The sequence below is a fragment of the Salvelinus namaycush genome, chromosome 27 (assembly GCF_016432855.1).
Source record: "Salvelinus namaycush isolate Seneca chromosome 27, SaNama_1.0, whole genome shotgun sequence".
In the NCBI taxonomy this organism is placed as follows: Eukaryota; Metazoa; Chordata; class Actinopteri; order Salmoniformes; family Salmonidae; genus Salvelinus; species Salvelinus namaycush.
In genome coordinates, this window is record NC_052333.1 from 14,033,354 (window position 1) to 14,052,783 (window position 19,430).

General features: G+C 44.2%; 1 protein-coding gene across 1 annotated transcript in view; it reads right to left on the reverse strand.

Moving 5' to 3' along the window:
• Positions 1-451: 451 nt before the first annotated feature.
• Positions 452-19,430, reverse strand: part of LOC120022047 (collagen alpha-1(XVI) chain-like) — a 69,502-nt gene continuing 50,523 nt past the window's right edge. The window contains exons 39-61 of the mRNA XM_038965842.1: positions 14,881-14,925; positions 12,969-13,022; positions 12,831-12,884; positions 12,682-12,735; positions 12,425-12,469; positions 11,823-11,876; positions 11,556-11,591; positions 11,348-11,410; positions 11,096-11,167; positions 10,928-10,981; positions 10,751-10,795; positions 7,028-7,072; positions 6,797-6,850; positions 6,569-6,622; positions 6,401-6,451; positions 5,668-5,757; positions 5,492-5,527; positions 5,342-5,386; positions 4,026-4,220; positions 3,756-3,819; positions 3,361-3,534; positions 3,103-3,180; positions 452-2,944 (exon numbers count right to left, since the gene is read on the reverse strand). Coding sequence (XP_038821770.1) covers positions 2,751-2,944; positions 3,103-3,180; positions 3,361-3,534; positions 3,756-3,819; positions 4,026-4,220; positions 5,342-5,386; positions 5,492-5,527; positions 5,668-5,757; positions 6,401-6,451; positions 6,569-6,622; positions 6,797-6,850; positions 7,028-7,072; positions 10,751-10,795; positions 10,928-10,981; positions 11,096-11,167; positions 11,348-11,410; positions 11,556-11,591; positions 11,823-11,876; positions 12,425-12,469; positions 12,682-12,735; positions 12,831-12,884; positions 12,969-13,022; positions 14,881-14,925 — 1,656 coding nt within the window. The 3' untranslated portion in view covers positions 452-2,750. The remainder of the gene's footprint in view (positions 2,945-3,102; positions 3,181-3,360; positions 3,535-3,755; positions 3,820-4,025; positions 4,221-5,341; positions 5,387-5,491; positions 5,528-5,667; positions 5,758-6,400; positions 6,452-6,568; positions 6,623-6,796; positions 6,851-7,027; positions 7,073-10,750; positions 10,796-10,927; positions 10,982-11,095; positions 11,168-11,347; positions 11,411-11,555; positions 11,592-11,822; positions 11,877-12,424; positions 12,470-12,681; positions 12,736-12,830; positions 12,885-12,968; positions 13,023-14,880; positions 14,926-19,430) is intronic.

The following is a 19,430-nucleotide window of genomic DNA, read 5'->3' on the forward strand; positions in this document are numbered from 1 at the left end:
TATAAAGCCTATACCATTTAGAGTGTCCCCAAACACCCAGTTCAGTTTCTGTCTTTCTTTAGTTGTATTTCTGCTGAATCATCTGCAGTTAATCCTGCCCTATCCTTCTGTGTGTAATACAACGTCATGCTCTCAAAGCTGCAGAAGTTAAGCTTCTGTGAAGGGCTAACCTGAAACGTTTTCCACTTGGACTCATTCACATAGTAGTATGAGTCTTACAGCTTGGAGTTTATACAAAATCCGCTCTAGCACTCTGCTTACTTGAAAAGCTACATCATTTAATTGGAGCGATAGTGAACGTTTTGTACCTAGTGTGCTTTCACTCAGAGAACAAAGAAAAGGCATTCCAATAAAAGACATTGATGGTAAGTATGGTAAAACTGAGTCACATTTTATACTTTGATGTGTAAAGTGTGTTAATCAACAACATCCTGACCAGACCACGTCTGCTTAAAACATTTTATTATCTTTTTCTGAAAAGTTTTCATTAAAAAAGACATCTCTTGATAAAAAGTGATGCCAACATAAAACACACAACAGATATAGTGAGAGTAGCAGGGGAACAGCGGTGTTGTTTCAACAAGATGTTTATGAAAGCTAGGAATGAAGAGAGGATAACTTTTGGGGTGCTTTGTTCAGCATAACTAGGGTCAGTAGATTTTCCTGACCAGGAACTACTATGGACAGGTCAAAACATCAGGAAAACCTCATGGCCCTTCCAATAACAACTCAGAACATCCATATGAATCTAAACATGGTGACAAATCCCTTACACAGCTAGTGGTTACTGACACCCTGGCCTGTAGTGTATAGATGACAGGTTAAACTGCAAACATTCAAAACAACACAACATACAAGGCAGGAGACATACAAGTTGTACTCAGTAATGGATACGAGGAGAAGCTGATTGGCACAGTGATGCCAGCGAAGGTTTGGGTGAAGATGCTAAACAGCCTCTCCTATGAAAATTCAGCCTGTTTCTCTTAGTGGTCATAAAGCATCTATTTCCGTTAAGCATGGCAAAATGACGGTAACTTGCCCAAAATCCCCAGGTCTTCCATAAATCCTGGTTGGAGGATTCCGAATGTTCTGCTTATGCCCTCCCTCTTCCAAACAAGGATTTCTGAAAACCCTGGGAACTTTTGGAAAGTTACCTGAATTTTGCAACCCTATTTCAGTTACAGTAACCAGTGGTGTGCTGGACGAGCAAATGATCCCTTTACAGTTGATCTTTTATTTCAGTTACAGTAACCAGTGGTGTGCTGGACGAGCAAATGATCCCTTTACAGTTGATCTTTTATTTCAGTTACAGTAACCAGTGGTGTGCTGGACGAGCAAATGATCCCTTTACAGTTGATCTTTTATTTCAGTTACAGTAACCAGTGGTGTGCTGGACGAGCAAATGATCCCTTTACAGTTGATCTTTTATTTCAGTTACAGTAACCAGTGGTGTGCTGGACGAGCAAATGATCCCTTTACAGTTGATCTTTTATTTCAGTTACAGTAACCAGTGGTGTGCTGGACGAGAAAAAAATATCCCTTTACAGTTGCTCTGTTGTCAAAAATAAGCTTGATGATGAAAGAGACTTGTTGATAAATTGCTACATAACTAGAAATGTAATTTTTTTGCCAGTTTTGAGGAAGTTTTGAAAATTATGTCATGTACTTTATACAAAGGCAAGCATGAAAATATCTTCCAAAGCATAATTTACCACCATATAGAAATCCAATTTACTTTCACATAAAAAGCTAATTTCTCTCCATTTTTTTTTTAAATGAACAAACAACTCCACTTTGAAAGCTTATAAAAACCATACTCGTAGAGGATTCCTGACAGTTGACCATAGCGAAAACATGGTTAGCAATGTTGACGCCAAATCCAAAATGTATAAAAAGCTATTACATATAAATAGAAATATGTACAAAACAGGCACTCTTGGGAGGTGTACATTATGTTCTTCTCACGCAAACAGGGAAGAGAAGGTGAGAACTTCTCATAAGGCCATGATTTGAGGATATAGCGTACAGATCTGTTAAAGCATCAGCCATCATTCAAGTGATGAGGGAGTATATTCAAGCATAGAAATCAAACAAAATGTACAAAGAGATAGAACGATTAGAATGGGAATTTGAAATGGGAGTGCCATGTCAGTTCTATTAATTTTGTTTCTATGGCTAGACAGAAGCTAGATCGAAGCAGAATATCACAAGGTAGATGCCTAATACTCCCAATGGGCACGTTTTATAATCAGAATGAAGATGAGGATGATAGTGAAGATGAGGAAGAATTTGCAGGTCGTTTTTCAAAGGCTGGATATGTTCTTGCTGTTGTCAAAATAAACATGTCTAACATATACAAAGAGCTGGCAGCTAAAGTTGGGAAAATATATGAAAGAGAGGAGAGCACAGCGTCCAAATATCTCCTTTATTGAAGCCACTTCAGCCGGTACTAAGGCTTCAGTTAGAGGAAGGTCCTACACATATATATTTTCTACACAGGCGGTGAGGAGGACAGCTACCTGGCAACCCCTTTGATGAATTAGGGATGGGTCCTCCACACCAACTATTGGTGCTTCAGTATTCATTTGTTCTCCTGGGATGATTTCTGTTGATCGGACGGTAGCTCTGGTCTTCTGTTTGATCTGTTCTCTCTTCTCCCCTCCTCTCCTTTCTCTAGTGCCTTCTGGTCTTTGGGTTTGTTTCTTCTATCTCTCAATCTCTCTCCTCCTCTTCTCATCAATACTTTCTCTCTAGTAGGGGCCCTTGATGGGAGGGCCCTTAGGGTTCCACTCTATTGGTTGGCTCATACAGTCAGAGGGGTTACACCGGCCCTCCCTGCCCTTCTGACCCGGCTGTCCAGGGGTTCCTGAGACTCCAGGGACCCCCTGCTGACCCACGGGGCCGCTGGGGCCCATCTTACCATAGCCTGGGGGGCCTGGAACACCTGGGGGGGAGGGGCAGAGAGCGTAAGGGAATTGATGAAGGGACAGAGGCCATCATTGAAGCACTGGATACAAATTAATCATTATAAAAGAGCAGTTGCAATTTAAATATATAACTTATTAAATGTAAATTATTTCGACAGGCTGAAGTTCGTGTTACCTGGTGCTCCTGGGGGTCCACTGTCACCCATCTCCCCTACACCCTTGTCACCTTTCTCTCCCTTTAGACCTCGTGGACCTGCAGACACGGCAGAGGACATTACTTGAGAGAGTAACTAACCTTTATGTCAAGTCAATTACGCTAAGTTGACATCACTTGTCATAACTGTTTATGGTCTCCTATGACTTTATCATGACCATGGTATTAAGCCTTATGACAAAAGAATCAAAAGCATGAATGAAACGTGTCTAGACTCACCCTGTGGTCCCAAGGGTCCATGGCGGCCCTCTCTACCTATCTGTCCTGGCTGACCTGGGGCTCCTGGATTCCCATCTCTGCCTGGGTTACCATCCTTCCCTGGGGGTCCAGGACGACCGGGAGATGACACCTCTTGCGGCTGCGGCATACGAGACATGAAGTAGGCCATCCTCTCTGTAGGGGGAAAGATACAGTACAATCATAGATGATAGACCTAATCAATAAACAAGTTCCCATTCTCTCCTGCAGCTCAGTTAGGAAGGACAGACAGATCTTTGCCGTGTCTGGGTTCTAAACATGTTCCCATTCTTTCCTGCAGCTCAGTTAGGAAGGACAGACAGATCTTTGCCGTGTCTGGGTGATAAATACAAAATAAAAGAAGAGGAGGTTCTCACCATCAAAGATCTTGATGACCTGCTGGCGAATGAAGTCCTTGATGTTGTCATAGTTGACCACAGGCTGTGGAGAGAAATAGAAGGATATACAGTATGAAAGAGGACCTAACTACTGCACACATAATCCATGAATCACCTCTTCTCATAGCTAAAAACCGTGTTGGGTCTTTTGAGTTTTAGTCTGTTGACCAAACATTGTGGAACAAACAAGAACATGACAAGTAATCAATTCATAATCAATGCAATTCATCACAGTAACTGAGGTCTCACATCGTTGCCTGGTATTCCTGGAGGTCCGGGGGACCCTGCAGTGCCTGGTGAGCCTGCGGTGCCCCTCTCTCCTCTGGGTCCCACTTGGCCCATCATTGGGCCATCAGCCTTGGAGGAGTACCCACCTCCGCCAGGGGGTCCCGGGCGACCTCGCTCCCCTGGGGAGCCTCTCTGACCTGGGGTACCTGCTTCACCCTGAGAGAGAGAGAGAGAGAAGGAGAGAGAGAGAGGGGGAGAGAGAGATAGCGATAGGTAAGATATGAGAGGTATTCATTGAGAAGCACTGTTGGACCACTGACAACAGATTTTAATATTGAAGGGTGAAAAAATGAATAAACTCCTGCACACTGGCACCCATGTTTCTTCAACAATCCAACTGCTAACTGTTTCAACCTGTCCTGTCAGACCCTTGAAGGAGAGTCCAGTCAACAAGGGGACAGTGTCTACTTGAGATTGTAACAGTCCTACCCTGCCTTTAGTGTATTCCTCACTTACCTCCTCCCAAATGGCACCCTATTCCCTATAGGGTGCCATTTGGGAGGCATCCACAACCTCCCTGTGTCAGTAAATGCACTCTGTAAGTACCCTACACACTATATTGTAAACAGCATCAGACTGACATCTGTGATGGATGTGGAACAAAGCAGGCATTTATGAAGGGCTAATGTTTACACGTCACCACTGGACACTGGACACCAACGATGACAGAAGAGAGAGAAGAAGGAGAAGAGCGGAGAGCTCCTCTGTAATTTGTACTACTGCAGCTAAAAGCCATGACAATACCTTCCTGTCACAATGACAAATCGCCTCATCTCATGTAGCGTCCGCAGTTAATAGCATTATCCAGGGGACAGAGAATAACTCTATTGGCAACTACTGTATCTAGTGTAGAGGGCTATGTAGTATGAGCTATTGCCAGGGAAAGTAGGGTATTTGAGGGGAATGTAGAAAATGGAGGATGATGCCAAAAGGGGTTAGTCAAATGAAGGGGCCCAGGGCTCTGTGGTCAAAAGTAGTGCACTATATAGGGAATTTGGGGCATAATACATGTCTGGGTTAGGGAGTCTGCTGAATAAGCCAAAACCAACGGAGTGTGTGCACAACCACGGCCCTGCCAACACAACAGCCCTCAGCCATTGGACTACACTACCCATAATCCTTTATGGTAGTGGAGGCCATATCTGAGGTAACCAGTGGTTTAATAGCGTGGCTGCTCGTGGTAATTTGTCTTTGCCGACAAACACACACACACACACATGCACACACACACACACACACACAGACAAATACACACACTGGAGAGCAGTGACTCTTACCTTTTGACCACATTGTCCATTGTCTCCTGGCAGACCAGGTGATCCCTGTGAACAGAAGATGATCAGTGAGAGAACAAGGTTGTAAATATAATACAGCTACATTCATGTTTCTGTCATCATGACAAACACCACATCAGAAGGGTTACTCACGTCTTTACCCGCAGCTCCATCACTGCCTGGTTCTCCCTAAGAGACCGAGGAAGAAGGAGAGAAAACAGTGATTAAGGTTCAACTCGTCCCCATGCTACCAACACAGAACAAGGAAATGCATATCTATCATCTTCTATATGTATCTTGTTGAAAAAAATAGGATTGTGTGTACTGACCATCATTCCTGGATGACCGGGGGGTCCAGCAGGGCCAACCATCCCTGGTAGCCCTCTGTCTGCAGCCTGGCCTTTCTCCCCCTTTATACCCTAGAGAGAGTGAGAGAGAGAGAGAGAGAGAGAGAGAGAGAGAGAGAGAGAGAGAGAGAGAGAGAGAGAGAGAGATAGAGAGAGAGAGAGATACAGACAGAGAGAGTGAGAAAAAGAGAGGGAGAAGAGAGATGAGAGAGAGAATGAGTGAGAGAGAAAGAGAGAGAGAAAGAGAGAGAGAAAGAGAGAATGAGTGAGAGAGAGAATGAGGGAGAGAAAGAGAGAGCGAGAGAGGGGGAAAGAATGAGAGAGGGAGAGAGAGAGAGAGAGAGAGAGAGAGAGAAAGATAGATAGAGTGAGAGAAAGAGAGGGAGAAGAGAGATGAGAGAGAGAATGAGTGAGAGAGAAAGAGAGAGAGAAAGAGAGAATGAGTGAGAGAAAGAGAGAGAGAATGAGGGAGAGAAAGAGAGAGCGAGAGAGAGGGAAAGAATGAGAAAGAGGGAGAGAGAGAGAAGATAGAGAAAAACAACAGAGAAAGAGTCATGATTAACCTTGCCTGAGACATAACTCTGACATAACACAACGCTAACACGGAATTTAATCATGCAGATAATCCAGGATTGGATGCAGATGACACATGGTTTGATAACCGTTCCTTCTACATTAGAAAATACATATGGATGATGATAATATTTCTTCTCACCACTCCTGCTGGGCCTGCCGGTCCTGGGGGCCCCGCTGCTCCTGCAGAACCCTACCAAAAAAACATAACCTGGTAGCTACATTTTCACACACACAAACCTTATTAACAGACACAGTCTATACAACCACATAAACCAAGAGTCATATAGGTGAAAGGTCATGTACTCACAAGCTGTCCTGTGGGACCGGGTCGACCCTGAGGCCCTGGGGCTCCGGCGTCACCCTGACAAAGTTAAAGGTCATTTCAATGAGACTCAACACACAGTCATAATTCATTGGCCCATAATGACAACATCATCATTGGTTTTATTTACCACTCATTAATTTCATATGAACATCATTCAAACATCAAACAACATGAATTGAGCAGGTGCATGAAACGTTTGGTTTGACTCACTTCAAGTCCTGGTCTACCAGCTGTCCCCGGTGGGCCTACAGGTCCAGCATCACCCTGAAGAGAGGAGGAAGAGAGAAATGGAGAGCATGGGGGAAAAGTGAGGGAGTACCCAGCATCCATAACAACGGGCTAATAATCTGTATTGGTGTACTGTACGGTAGCAGACATCAAACAGACACACTGAAGAGAGTAGGGTGTGTGTGTGTGTGTGTGTGTGTGTGGTTGACTCACCTTCTGTCCAGGGAAGCCAACATGTCCATGCTTCCCTTTGAAACCCTGAGAGCAGATAGATCAACAATAAACACAACATACATCAAATCAAATCAAATTGGATTAGTTATAAGCGATGAATACAACAGGTGTAGACCTTGAAATGGTTACTTACAAGCCCCTAACCAACAATGCAGTTTAAAAAATACAAATAAGAATAAGAAATAAAAGTAACAAGTAATTAAAGAGCAGCAGTAAAATAACAATAGCGAGACTATATACAGGGGGTACCGGTACAGAGTCAATGTGCGGGGGCACCGGTTAGTTGAGGTAATATGTACATGTAGGTAGAGTTAATAAAGTGACTACGCATAGATAATAACAGAGAGTAGCAGCAGCATAAAAGAGGGGGGCAATGCAAATAGTCTGGGTAGCCATTTGACTAGATGTTCAGGAGTCTTATGGCTTGGGGGTAGAAGCTGTTTGGAAGCCTCATGGACCTAGACTTGGTGCTCCGGGTACCGCGTGCCATGCAGTAGCAGAGAGAACGGTCTATGACTAGGGTGGCTGGAGTCTTCGACAATTTTTAGGGCCTTCCTCTAGATCACAGCTTTCAACACAACACACATCACATCTCACACACAGCTTTCAGTTTACATACACTTAGGTTGGAGTCATTAAAACTCGTTCTTCAATCACTCCACACATTTCTTGTTAACAAACTATAGTTTTGGCAAGTCGGTTAGGACATCTACCCTGTGCATGACACAAGTAATTTATCCAACAATTGTTTACAGACAGATTATTCCACTTATAATTCACTGTATCACAATTCCAGTGGGTCAGAAGTTTACATACACTAAGTTGACTGTGCCTTTAAACAGCTTGGAAATTCTAGAAAAGGATGTCATGGCTTTAGAAACTAATGATGGGCTAATTGACATAATTTGAGTCATTTGGAGGTGTACCTGTGGATGTATTTCAAGGCCTACCTTCAAACGCATTGCCTCTTTGCTTGACATCATGGGAAAATCAAAAGAAATCAGTCAAGACCTCAGAAAAAATATTGAAGACCTCCACAAGTTTGTTTCATCCTTGGGAGCAATTTCCAAACGCCTGAAGGTACCACATTCATCTGTACAAACAATAGTACGCAAGTATAAACACCATGGGACCATGCAGCCGTCACACCGCTCAGGAAGGAGACGCGTTCTGTCTCCTAGAGATGAACGTACTTTGGTGCGAAAAGTGCAAATCAATCCCAGAACAACAGCAAAGGACCTTGTGAAGATGCTGAAGGAAACAGGTAAAAACGTATCTATATCCACAGTAAAACGAGTCCTTTATTGACATAACCTGATAGGCCGCTCAGCAAGGAAGAAGCCACTGCTCCAAAACCGCCATAAAAAGCCAGACTATGGTTTGCAACTGCACATGGGGACAAAGATCGTACTTTTTGGAGAAATGTTCTCTGGTCTGATGAAAAAAAAATAGAACTGTTTGGCCATAATGGCCATCGTTATGTTTGGAGGAAAAAGGTGGAGGCCTGCAAGCCAAAGAACACCATCCTAACAGTGAAGCACGGGGGTGGCAGCATCATGTTGTGGGGTGCTTTGCTGCAGGAGGGACTGGTGCACTTCACAAAATAGATGGCATCATGAGGTAGGAAAATTATGTAGATATATTGAAGCAAGATCTCAAGACATCAGTCAGGAAGTTAACTTCTTTGGGGTAGGGGGAAGTATTTTCACGTCCGGATGAAAAGCGTGCCCAGAGTAAACTGCCTGCTACTCAGGCCCAGATCCTAGGATATGCATATTATTAGTAGATTTGGATAGAAAACACTTTGAAGTTTCTAAAACTGTTTGAATGATGTCTGTGAGTATAACAGAACTCATAAGGCAGGCAAAAACCTGAGAAAAAAATCCAACCAGGAAGTGGGAAATCTGAGGTTTGTAGGTGTTCAACTCTTTGCTTATCCAAGATACAGTGGAAATGGGGTCATGTTGCACTTCCTAAGGCTTCCACTAGATGTCAACACTATATAGAACCTTGTTTGATGCTTCTCCTGGGAAGTGGGGGCGAATGGGAGGAGATTGAGTAAGGTCTCTCCCAGAGTGCCACGAGCTGACCATGCGCTGACCATGCGCGTTCATGTGAGAGTTAGCTGCGTTCCATCGCATTTCTGAAGACAAAGGAATTCTCCGGTTGGAACATTATTGAAGATTTATGTTAAAAACATCCTAAAGATTGATTCTATACATCGTTTGACATGTTTCAAAAAGACTGTAATGGAACCTTTTGGACCGTACTTTCCGCTGGACTTGCACGCGCGTCGTGAGTTTAGATTGTGTACTGAACGCGCGAACAACAAGGAGGAATTTGGACATAAATGATGGACATTATCGAACAAAACAAACATTTATTGTGGAACTGGGATTCCTGGGAGTGCATTCTGATGAAGATCATCAAAGGTAAGGGAATATTTATAATGCTATTTCTGACTTCTGTTGACTCCAACATGGCGGATATCTCTTTGGGTTGATTTGTCGTCTGAACGCCGTACTCAGATTATTGCATGGTTTGCTTTTTCCGTAAAGTTTTTTGAAATCTGACACAGCGGTTGCATTAAGGAGAAGTGGATCTAAAATTCAATGTGTAACACTTGTATTTTCATCAACATTTATGATGACTATTTCTGTAAATTGATGTGGCTCTCTGCAAAATCACCGGATGTTTTGGAACTACTGAACATAACGCGCCAATGTAAACTGAGATTTTTGGATATAAATATGATCTTTACCGAACAAAACATACATGTATTGTGTAACATGAAGTCCTATGAGTGTCATCTGATTCATTTTATCTATATTTCTGCTTTTTGTGACTCCTCTCTTTGGCTGGAAAAATGGCTGTGTTTTTCTTTGAATAGGCACTCACCTAACATAATCGTTTGGTTTGCTTTCGTCGTAAAGCCTATTTGAAATCGGACACTGTGGCTGGATTTACAACAAGTGTATCTTTAAAATGGTGTAAAATACATGTATGTTTGAGAAATTTTAATGATGGGATTTCTGTTGTTTTGAATTTGGCGCCCTGCAGTTTCACTGGCTGTTGACGAGGTGAGACGCTACCGTCCCACATACCCTAGAGAAGTTAAAGCTTGGTCGCAAATGGGTCTTCCAAATGGACAATGACCCCAAGCATACTTCCAAAGTTGTAGCAAAATGGCTTAAGGACAACAAAGTCAAGGTATTGGAGTGGCCATCACAAAGCCCTGACCTGAATCCTATAGAAAAATTGTGGGCAGAACTGAAAAAGCGTGTGCGAGCAAGGAGGCCTACAAACCTGACTCAGTTACACCAGCTCTGTCAGGAGGAATGGTCAAAACTCACCCAACTTATTATGGGAAGCTTGTGGAAGGCTACCCGAACGTTTGACCCAAGTTAAACATTTAAAGGCAATGCTACCAAATACTAATTGAGTGTATGTAAACTTCTGACCCACTGGGAATGTGATGAAAAAAAAAAAAGCTGAAATAAATTATTCTCTCTACTTCTATTCTGACATTTCACATTCTTAAAATAAAGTGGTGATCCTAACTAACCTAAGACACGGAATTTTTACAAGGATTAAATGTGAGGAATTGTGAAAAACTGAGTTTAAATCTATTTGGCTAAGGTGTATGTAAACTTCTGACTTCAACTGTATGTAGGGGTCATGTAAAGGTGAAAGGGCACTCACCGGGATTCCTCTGGGTCCTACTGTCCCTGGAATCCCTGGCTCACCCTGAGAGAGAGAGAGAGAGAGAGACAGAGAGAAAAGAGAGGAAGGGGGAGGTGGGACAGAGAGCGGAGGTCAATTCAAGTCATCCTACTTAACTACTTACATCGACTAACAATAATATCTACTACCTCTTACCCTCATTCCTGGTTTCCCATCTTTACCGTCCAATCCCTCAAATCCAGGAGGTCCCTTTGGGGCACACACACACACACACACGCAGAGAGGGAAGAGAATTCTTTAAACTCATCGTTCGTGATTTTTTTTTTTGCACTATATCTTGTGATAATGCACAGACACACTCACCTGCAAGCCAGGAGACCCAGAAGAACCTGGAGGTCCAGACGAGCCCTGCGGACCTTGTGCTCCATCATTACCCTGAGAGAGAGAGAGAGAGAGAGAGAGAGAGAGAGAGAGAGAGAGAGAGAGAGAGAGAGAGAGAGAGAGAGAGAGAGAGAGAGAACATTAGAGACATTAGAGACATTACCAGTATCCTCACTATTAAGTAGAAACAGATATAGGAAACAGAAGAAAACGTAGTATGATAAGTTGCTCTACCTTGTCAGCCTTGGGTCCAGGTGGTCCTTCTCTTCCTTGTTTCCCAGGGGGACCAGGGGGGCCCTACAAAGTTCAAATGTACCTTACAGTCATCATCATTGTTAGTTGACCACACAACAGTTGACCACAACCTTCCTCCAGTTGCTACGGTCACATGCCAATAGATATTTAACTAACTGAGTCATAAAGTAGACTTGACTCTACTCACCGGTGTACCTGGGAATCCTGGTTGCCCTTGGGAGCCCTAAAAAGGTGGAGGGATCACATCAGTATGTGTGTGTGTGTGTGTGTGTGTGTGTGTGTGTGTGTGTGTGTGTGTGTGTGTGTGTGTGTGTGTGTGTGTGTGTGTGTGTGTGTGTGTGTGTGTGTGTGTGTGTGTGCGTATGTGTGTGTGCATGTGTGTGAGTGTTGAGTCTGTTTGTTGAACACAGCATTTGAAACGTATATTTGAAATGCATATTGCATTGTACTATACCTGATTTCCCTTCGGTCCATCGGAACCTGCCAGTCCAGCCTCTCCTTTGGGTCCCTTTGGACCAACAGACAGCAATATTTTAACATGGACAGAGACTCGAACCAAAACCTTGAAAGCAGAACATTCTCAAGAGGACATGAAGTCATGAAGATCAGGGATATGGATGAGGTTATGCGTAAGACATAAGGATGTGGGGATAAAGAGGGTGAGGGATGAGTTTATGGATGATACGTTATAGGGACGAGGGATAAATATGTGGGGATGAGGTTACGGATGATAAGTTATAGGGATGAGGAATAAAGGGGATAAGGGGAAGAGGTTATGGATGATAGGTTATACAGTAGGGGCGAGGGATAAAGGGGATGGGGTTACAGATGATAAGTTATAGGGGCGAGGGATAAATGGTATGAGTTTATGGATGATAAGTAATAGGGGCGAGGGATAAAGGGGATGAGGTTATGGATGATAAATTATAGGGGTGAGGGATAAAGGGGATGAGGTTATGGATGATAAATTATAGGGGTGAGGGATAAAGGGGTTGAGGTTATGGATGATGTTATAGGTGCGAGGGATAACGGGGATGAGGGGATGAGGTTACGGACCGCTACTCCAGCCTTTCCCTGGTATCCTGGGTTGCCTGGTGGACCCTGTAGGAAAGAGGACTGGGTTAGGACACTATCTCACACTCACTGTAGTAATAAAATAGAACCCAACAAACGCATAGTTATCTACTCACTATCTGACATGTCAACTGCTACAGATATTCTGTTAAATCACCATAGGTTTCTTAGACTATCCAAATGAAGTGAAACCCCCATCACATGTAGAGTGTTTAACGACTGTGTTTGTTCATGTTTACCGATTCTCCCATCGTTCCCGCACCGCCTGGTGTCCCTCTCTCGCCCTTCAGGCCCTGTCAATCAATCAGTCAGTCAGTCAATCAATATGTTCAATATGTTCTTTAATATTCATATAAATGTGATGAAACAGGAAGTTGATGTATCTTACAGGAAGCCCAGGTGGTCCCATAGAACCTGGGTATCCATTAGTCCCTGGAGGGCCCTGAGAGACACCATAAAGATGCATAAATAATGTATCTAATCAAACTTGATCTAACATGTATTGATGAGGGTAGCCATGACTCACCGTTTCACCCTTCACACCTGGTGGTCCTGCTGTTCCTCTCTCACCCTGCTGACCCTGGAGAGGAGAGAGGATGGACGGAAAGAGGGAGAGAGGTGATGAGGGAGAAAGGTGAGGAGAGGAGGGATGGAGCGAGGGAGAGGTGAGGAGAGGAGCGAGGGAGAGGTGAGAGGTGAAGAGGGAGGACAGAAGATTAGAGAGGGAGAGAGGAGAGAGGAGAGGGAAGGAAAGATGACGAGAGGGAACAAAGACAGAAGTGAAGAAATGAGAAAAGAAACAGAAGAGATCATAAAAGAAAGGCGATTTGAGGACTATAAGTTTAGAATGAGAGCTATCTGTGTCATCTCCATCATCTCAGCAATGTAGTTACATATCCCCATATTCCCTGGGAGAGGAGAAGTAGAACACTAAATTAAATCTCTATTCAGACTTACAAACACTGCAGAGGTAGAAAGCATTACCCTGGCCTACACACACACACACACACACACACACACACACACACACACACACACACACACACACACACACACACACACACACACACACACACACACACACACACACACACACACACACACACACACACACACACACACACACACACACAATCCAAGGACAAGACCAGCCAATACAGTATGAGGGAGACAGTGAAGTCTTCTTTCCATTTCCAATGTTCCACTGAGAACTTCTAAATGTGACTTTATCTCTTGTTCTGTGACCTGCTGCTCTCTCTATGAGGATTCAATGCAGGCGATGTAGTTCCATGACCGTGACCAAACCATACTGACACCCTCAGAGTCAGCAACCCTCTCCCCAAACCAGCCAGAGGACTCATTCATTACGGATTGTATTGATTTTCATAATGCAGTCAATGTATTTCAGACGACGGCTCTCTGCATTGCTCTCTTCTCTAGCTATCCTTCTTCTCTCTCACTTTCTGTCCCCATTTCTATCTTCCTTACCCCTCTCTGTCTCCATATCTGTTCTCTCTCTCTCCCCTCTAATATACAAGGCTACTGACAGCGTAAAGCTATTCAAATCCCTGTTATAGATTCAGTTCAATGTCTTACCAATGTAGCTGAGTTTCATTACGATGAAAAATGTTTCTCAGCTGCTACTATTCAATCAGAGAAAATAATACAAAGCGGAGTGCAGAAGAGACGCACACACACACACACACACACACACACACACACACACACACACACACACACACACACACACACACACACACACACACACACACACACACACACACACACACACACATACACACACACACACACACACACACACCTGGAATTAACGCCGCTTAACGTTTCAAAATGGATTCCATGCTGGGCTCGCACCGTTCAACCATTACTGACTTCCATTCGCTAAAACAATGGAATGATATAAGGGGGGTTGGCGTGTTCACTGCATGGCACTACCACTCTCCATCACTTAGACAGGGGAAATAATTGAACAACTGGTGAGACAATAGAATGGTTTCCTCATCTGAAATAACTTTCATTAAAGAGCTGTAGAGATGGAGATGGCAGAGCCAAATCACTATGAGCACCCCCTCCTGCTGATTTAAAGGGATTCAACACTCGCACACAGTGTTGATAGCGTTTCAAATTATGCAATTATCCTTGAAATAGAAGACAGCTGTGTGTGCTGACAATCTACACTGACGATGGCCTGAGGCCGAAATGTTCGTGTTTTGTTTTCACCTTCCATTTATGTACTGATTTTTTGGGGCACCAAGATGTTCTAAACACTTTTATTTGATTTTTCCGATTTGGATTTATTCCTTTTCAGAACAGTTCTCCATCTCTTCCAGTTTCAAAGCAGAAGAAAGATATGGAGAGACAGACACAAACACACACACAGTCTAGTATAGTACAGTATATAAATGTAGTAAACTCACAGTAAGTCCAGATGAGCCTTGAGGACCAGGAAAACCAGGAGGACCCTGTAGAGAAACAGGCAATGAGAGGGGCAACTAAAACAACTGTTCTAAGCTCAGCATTGTAAACAGCAACACTGACCCTTAGCCTGTTACGGTACTACTCCAATCGGCTGAAGGGATACTCATGGATATGGTGGAAATTGTCTGTATAGACAAGTTGGCTGACAACTTCACCAAAATGCTAAGCGTGCATCGATGAGGTGGTGTTAGGACTCTGAACGGTCAGATAGCTAGCTACAATGACAAGAAGCTGCCATGTGGGGAATCGTAGGGCTCGTTGTATCTTCTTATTGATACTATGCCTTTTTGTTTTGACTGATGTCACGTCTATGCTAATATGGCTAAAATTCACTAGCTAGCTAACCAACAACTGTAACAATGTATTTGAGAGACAACAAGTTCAAATTTGTGCAAATCTATGTATGTTTTCAATAAACATTTGGAGACTAAATATAGTTTATATGTTGTCAACAATCTAAGCCAACTCTGTCTGTTTAGCCCCATAGTTGCGTAACACTATCTCTACTCTCCTCCCTTCTCCAAAAGTGTGCACACTTCCTGTTATTGATTTTAAAGCATTGGATTGGTGTAATCATTGGCTGGAGGGAGTTTCCACAATTGGTAAATTCACGATGGGAAGTGGAAACTTTGAGAGAAGGGTGGATATTTGGGAAGCAGCCTAATTGAATTCAAGGCCTATGTAGTTCTAAAACCTACCACTACAGTGGTCTATGACCTCACATTTCAAGTATCAACATGAAGATGCTTTACTCTGCATGATCCTTCACTGATGAAGCTTTATAAGAAACATAGGCCACGTAAACACTATGGCCATGGTCCAACACTAGAAACACAGGCCACGTAAACACTATGGCCATGGTCCAACACTAGAAACACAGGCCACGTAAACACTATGGCCATGGTCCAACACTAGAAACACAGACCACGTAAACACTATGGCCATGGTCCAACACTAGAAACACAGGCCACGTAAACACTATGGCCATGATCCAACACTAGAAACACAGGCCACGTAAACACTATGGCCATGGTCCAACACTAGAAACACAGGCCACGTAAACACTATGGCCATGGTCCAACACTAGAAACACAGGCCACGTAAACACTATGGCCATGGTCCAACACTAGAAACACAGGCCACGTAAACACTATGGCCATGGTCCAACACTAGAAACACAGGCCACGTAAACACTATGGCCATGGTCCAACACTAGAAACACAGACCACGTAAACACTATGGCCATGGTCCAACACTAGAAACACAGACCACGTAAACACTATGGCCATGGTCCAACACTAGAAACACAGACCACGTAAACACTATGGCCATGGTCCAACACTAGAAACACAGGCCACGTAAACACTATGGCCATGGTCCAACACTAGAAACACAGGCCACGTAAACACTATGGCCATGGTCCAACACTAGAAACACAGGCCACGTAAACACTATGGCCATGGTCCAACACTAGAAACACAGGCCACGTAAACACTATGGCCATGGTCCAACACTAGAAACACAGGCCACGTAAACACTATGGCCATGGTCCAACACTAGAAACACAGGCCACGTAAACACTATGGCCATGGTCCAACACTAGAAACACAGGCCACGTAAACACTATGGCCATGGTCCAACACTAGAAACACAGGCCACGTAAACACTATGGCCATGGTCCAACACTAGAAACACAGACCACGTAAACACTATGGCCATGGTCCAACACTAGAAACACAGGCCACGTAAACACTATGGCCATGGTCCAACACTAGAAACACAGGCCACGTAAACACTATGGCCATGGTCCAACACTAGAAACACAGGCCACGTAAACACTATGGCCATGGTCCAACACTAGAAACACAGGCCACGTAAACACTATGACCATGGTCCAACACTAGAAACACAGGCCACGTAAACACTATGGCCATGGTCCAACACTAGAAACACAGACCACGTAAACACTATGGCCATGGTCCAACACTAGAAACACAGACCACGTAAACACTATGGCCATGGTCCAACACTAGAAACACAGGCCACGTAAACACTATGGCCATGGTCCACCACTAGAAACACAGACCACGTAAACACTATGGCCATGGTCCAACACTAGAAACACAGACCACGTAAACACTATGGCCATGGTCCAACACTAGAAACACAGGCCACGTAAACACTATGGCCATGGTCCAACACTAGAAACACAGGCCACGTAAACACTATGGCCATGGTCCAACACTAGAAACACAGGCCACGTAAACACTATGGCCATGGTCCAACACTAGAAACACAGGCCACGTAAACACTATGGCCATGGTCCAACACTAGAAACACAGACCACGTAAACACTATGGCCATGGTCCAACACTAGAAACACAGGCCACGTAAACACTATGGCCATGGTCCAACACTAGAAACACAGGCCACGTAAACACTATGGCCATGGTCCAACACTAGAAACACAGGCCACGTAAACACTATGGCCATGGTCCAACACTAGAAACACAGGCCACGTAAACACTATGGCCATGGTCCAACACTAGAAACACAGGCCACGTAAACACTATGGCCATGGTCCAACACTAGAAACACAGGCCACGTAAACACTATGGCCATGGTCCAACACTAGAAACACAGGCCACGTAAACACTATGGCCATGGTCCAACACTAGAAACACAGGCCACGTAAACACTATGGCCATGGTCCAACACTAGAAACACAGACCACGTAAACACTATGGCCATGGTCCAACACTAGAAACACAGACCACGTAAACACTATGGCCATGGTCCAACACTAGAAACACAGACCACGTAAACACTATGGCCATGGTCCAACACTAGAAACACAGACCACGTAAACACTATGGCCATGGTCCAACACTAGAAACACAGGCCACGTAAACACTATGACCATGGTCCAACACTAGAAACACAGACCACGTAAACACTATGGCCATGGTCCAACACTAGAAACACAGACCACGTAAACACTATGGCCATGGTCCAACACTAGAAACACAGGCCACGTAAACACTATGGCCATGGTCCAACACTAGAAACACAGGCCACGTAAACACTATGGCCATGGTCCAACACTAGAAACACAGGCCACGTAAACACTATGGCCATGGTCCAACACTAGAAACACAGGCCACGTAAACACTATGGCCATGGTCCAACACTAGAAACACAGACCACGTAAACACTATGGCCATGGTCCAACACTAGAAACACAGACCACGTAAACACTATGGCCATGGTCCAACACTAGAAACACAGGCCACGTAAACACTATGGCCATGGTCCAACACTAGAAACACAGGCCACGTAAACACTATGGCCATGGTCCAACACTAGAAACACAGACCACGTAAACACTATGGCCATGGTCCAACACTAGAAACACAGACCACGTAAACACTATGGCCATGGTCCAACACTAGAAACACAGACCACGTAAACACTATGGCCATGGTCCAACACTAGAAACACAGGCCACGTAAACACTATGGCCATGGTCCAACACTAGAAACACAGGCCACGTAAACACTATGGCCATGGTCCAACACTAGAAACACAGGCCACGTAAACACTATGGCCATGGTCCAACACTAGAAACACAGACCACGTAAACACTATGGCCATGGTCCAACACTAGAAACACAGGCCACGTAAACACTATGGCCATGGTCCAACACTAGAAACACAGGCCACGTAAACACTATGGCCATGGTCCAACACTAGAAACACAGGCCACGTAAACACTATGGCCATGGTCCAACACTAGAAACACAGGCCACGTAAACACTATGGCCATGGTCCAACACTAGAAACACAGGCCACGTAAACACTATGGCCATGGTCCAACACTAGAAACACAGGCCACGTAAACACTATGGCCATGGTCCAACACTAGAAACACAGGCCACGTAAACACTATGGCCATGGTCCAACACTAGAAACACAGGCCACGTAAACACTATGGCCATGGTCCAACACTAGAAACACAGACCACGTAAACACTATGGCCATGGTCCAACACTAGAAACACAGACCACGTAAACACTATGGCCATGGTCCAACACTAGAAACACAGACCACGTAAACACTATGGCCATGGTCCAACACTAGAAACACAGACCACGTAAACACTATGGCCATGGTCCAACACTAGAAACACAGGCCACGTAAACACTATGACCATGGTCCAACACTAGAAACACAGACCACGTAAACACTATGGCCATGGTCCAACACTAGAAACACAGACCACGTAAACACTATGGCCATGGTCCAACACTAGAAACACAGGCCACGTAAACACTATGGCCATGGTCCAACACTAGAAACACAGGCCACGTAAACACTATGGCCATGGTCCAACACTAGAAACACAGGCCACGTAAACACTATGGCCATGGTCCAACACTAGAAACACAGGCCACGTAAACACTATGGCCATGGTCCAACACTAGAAACA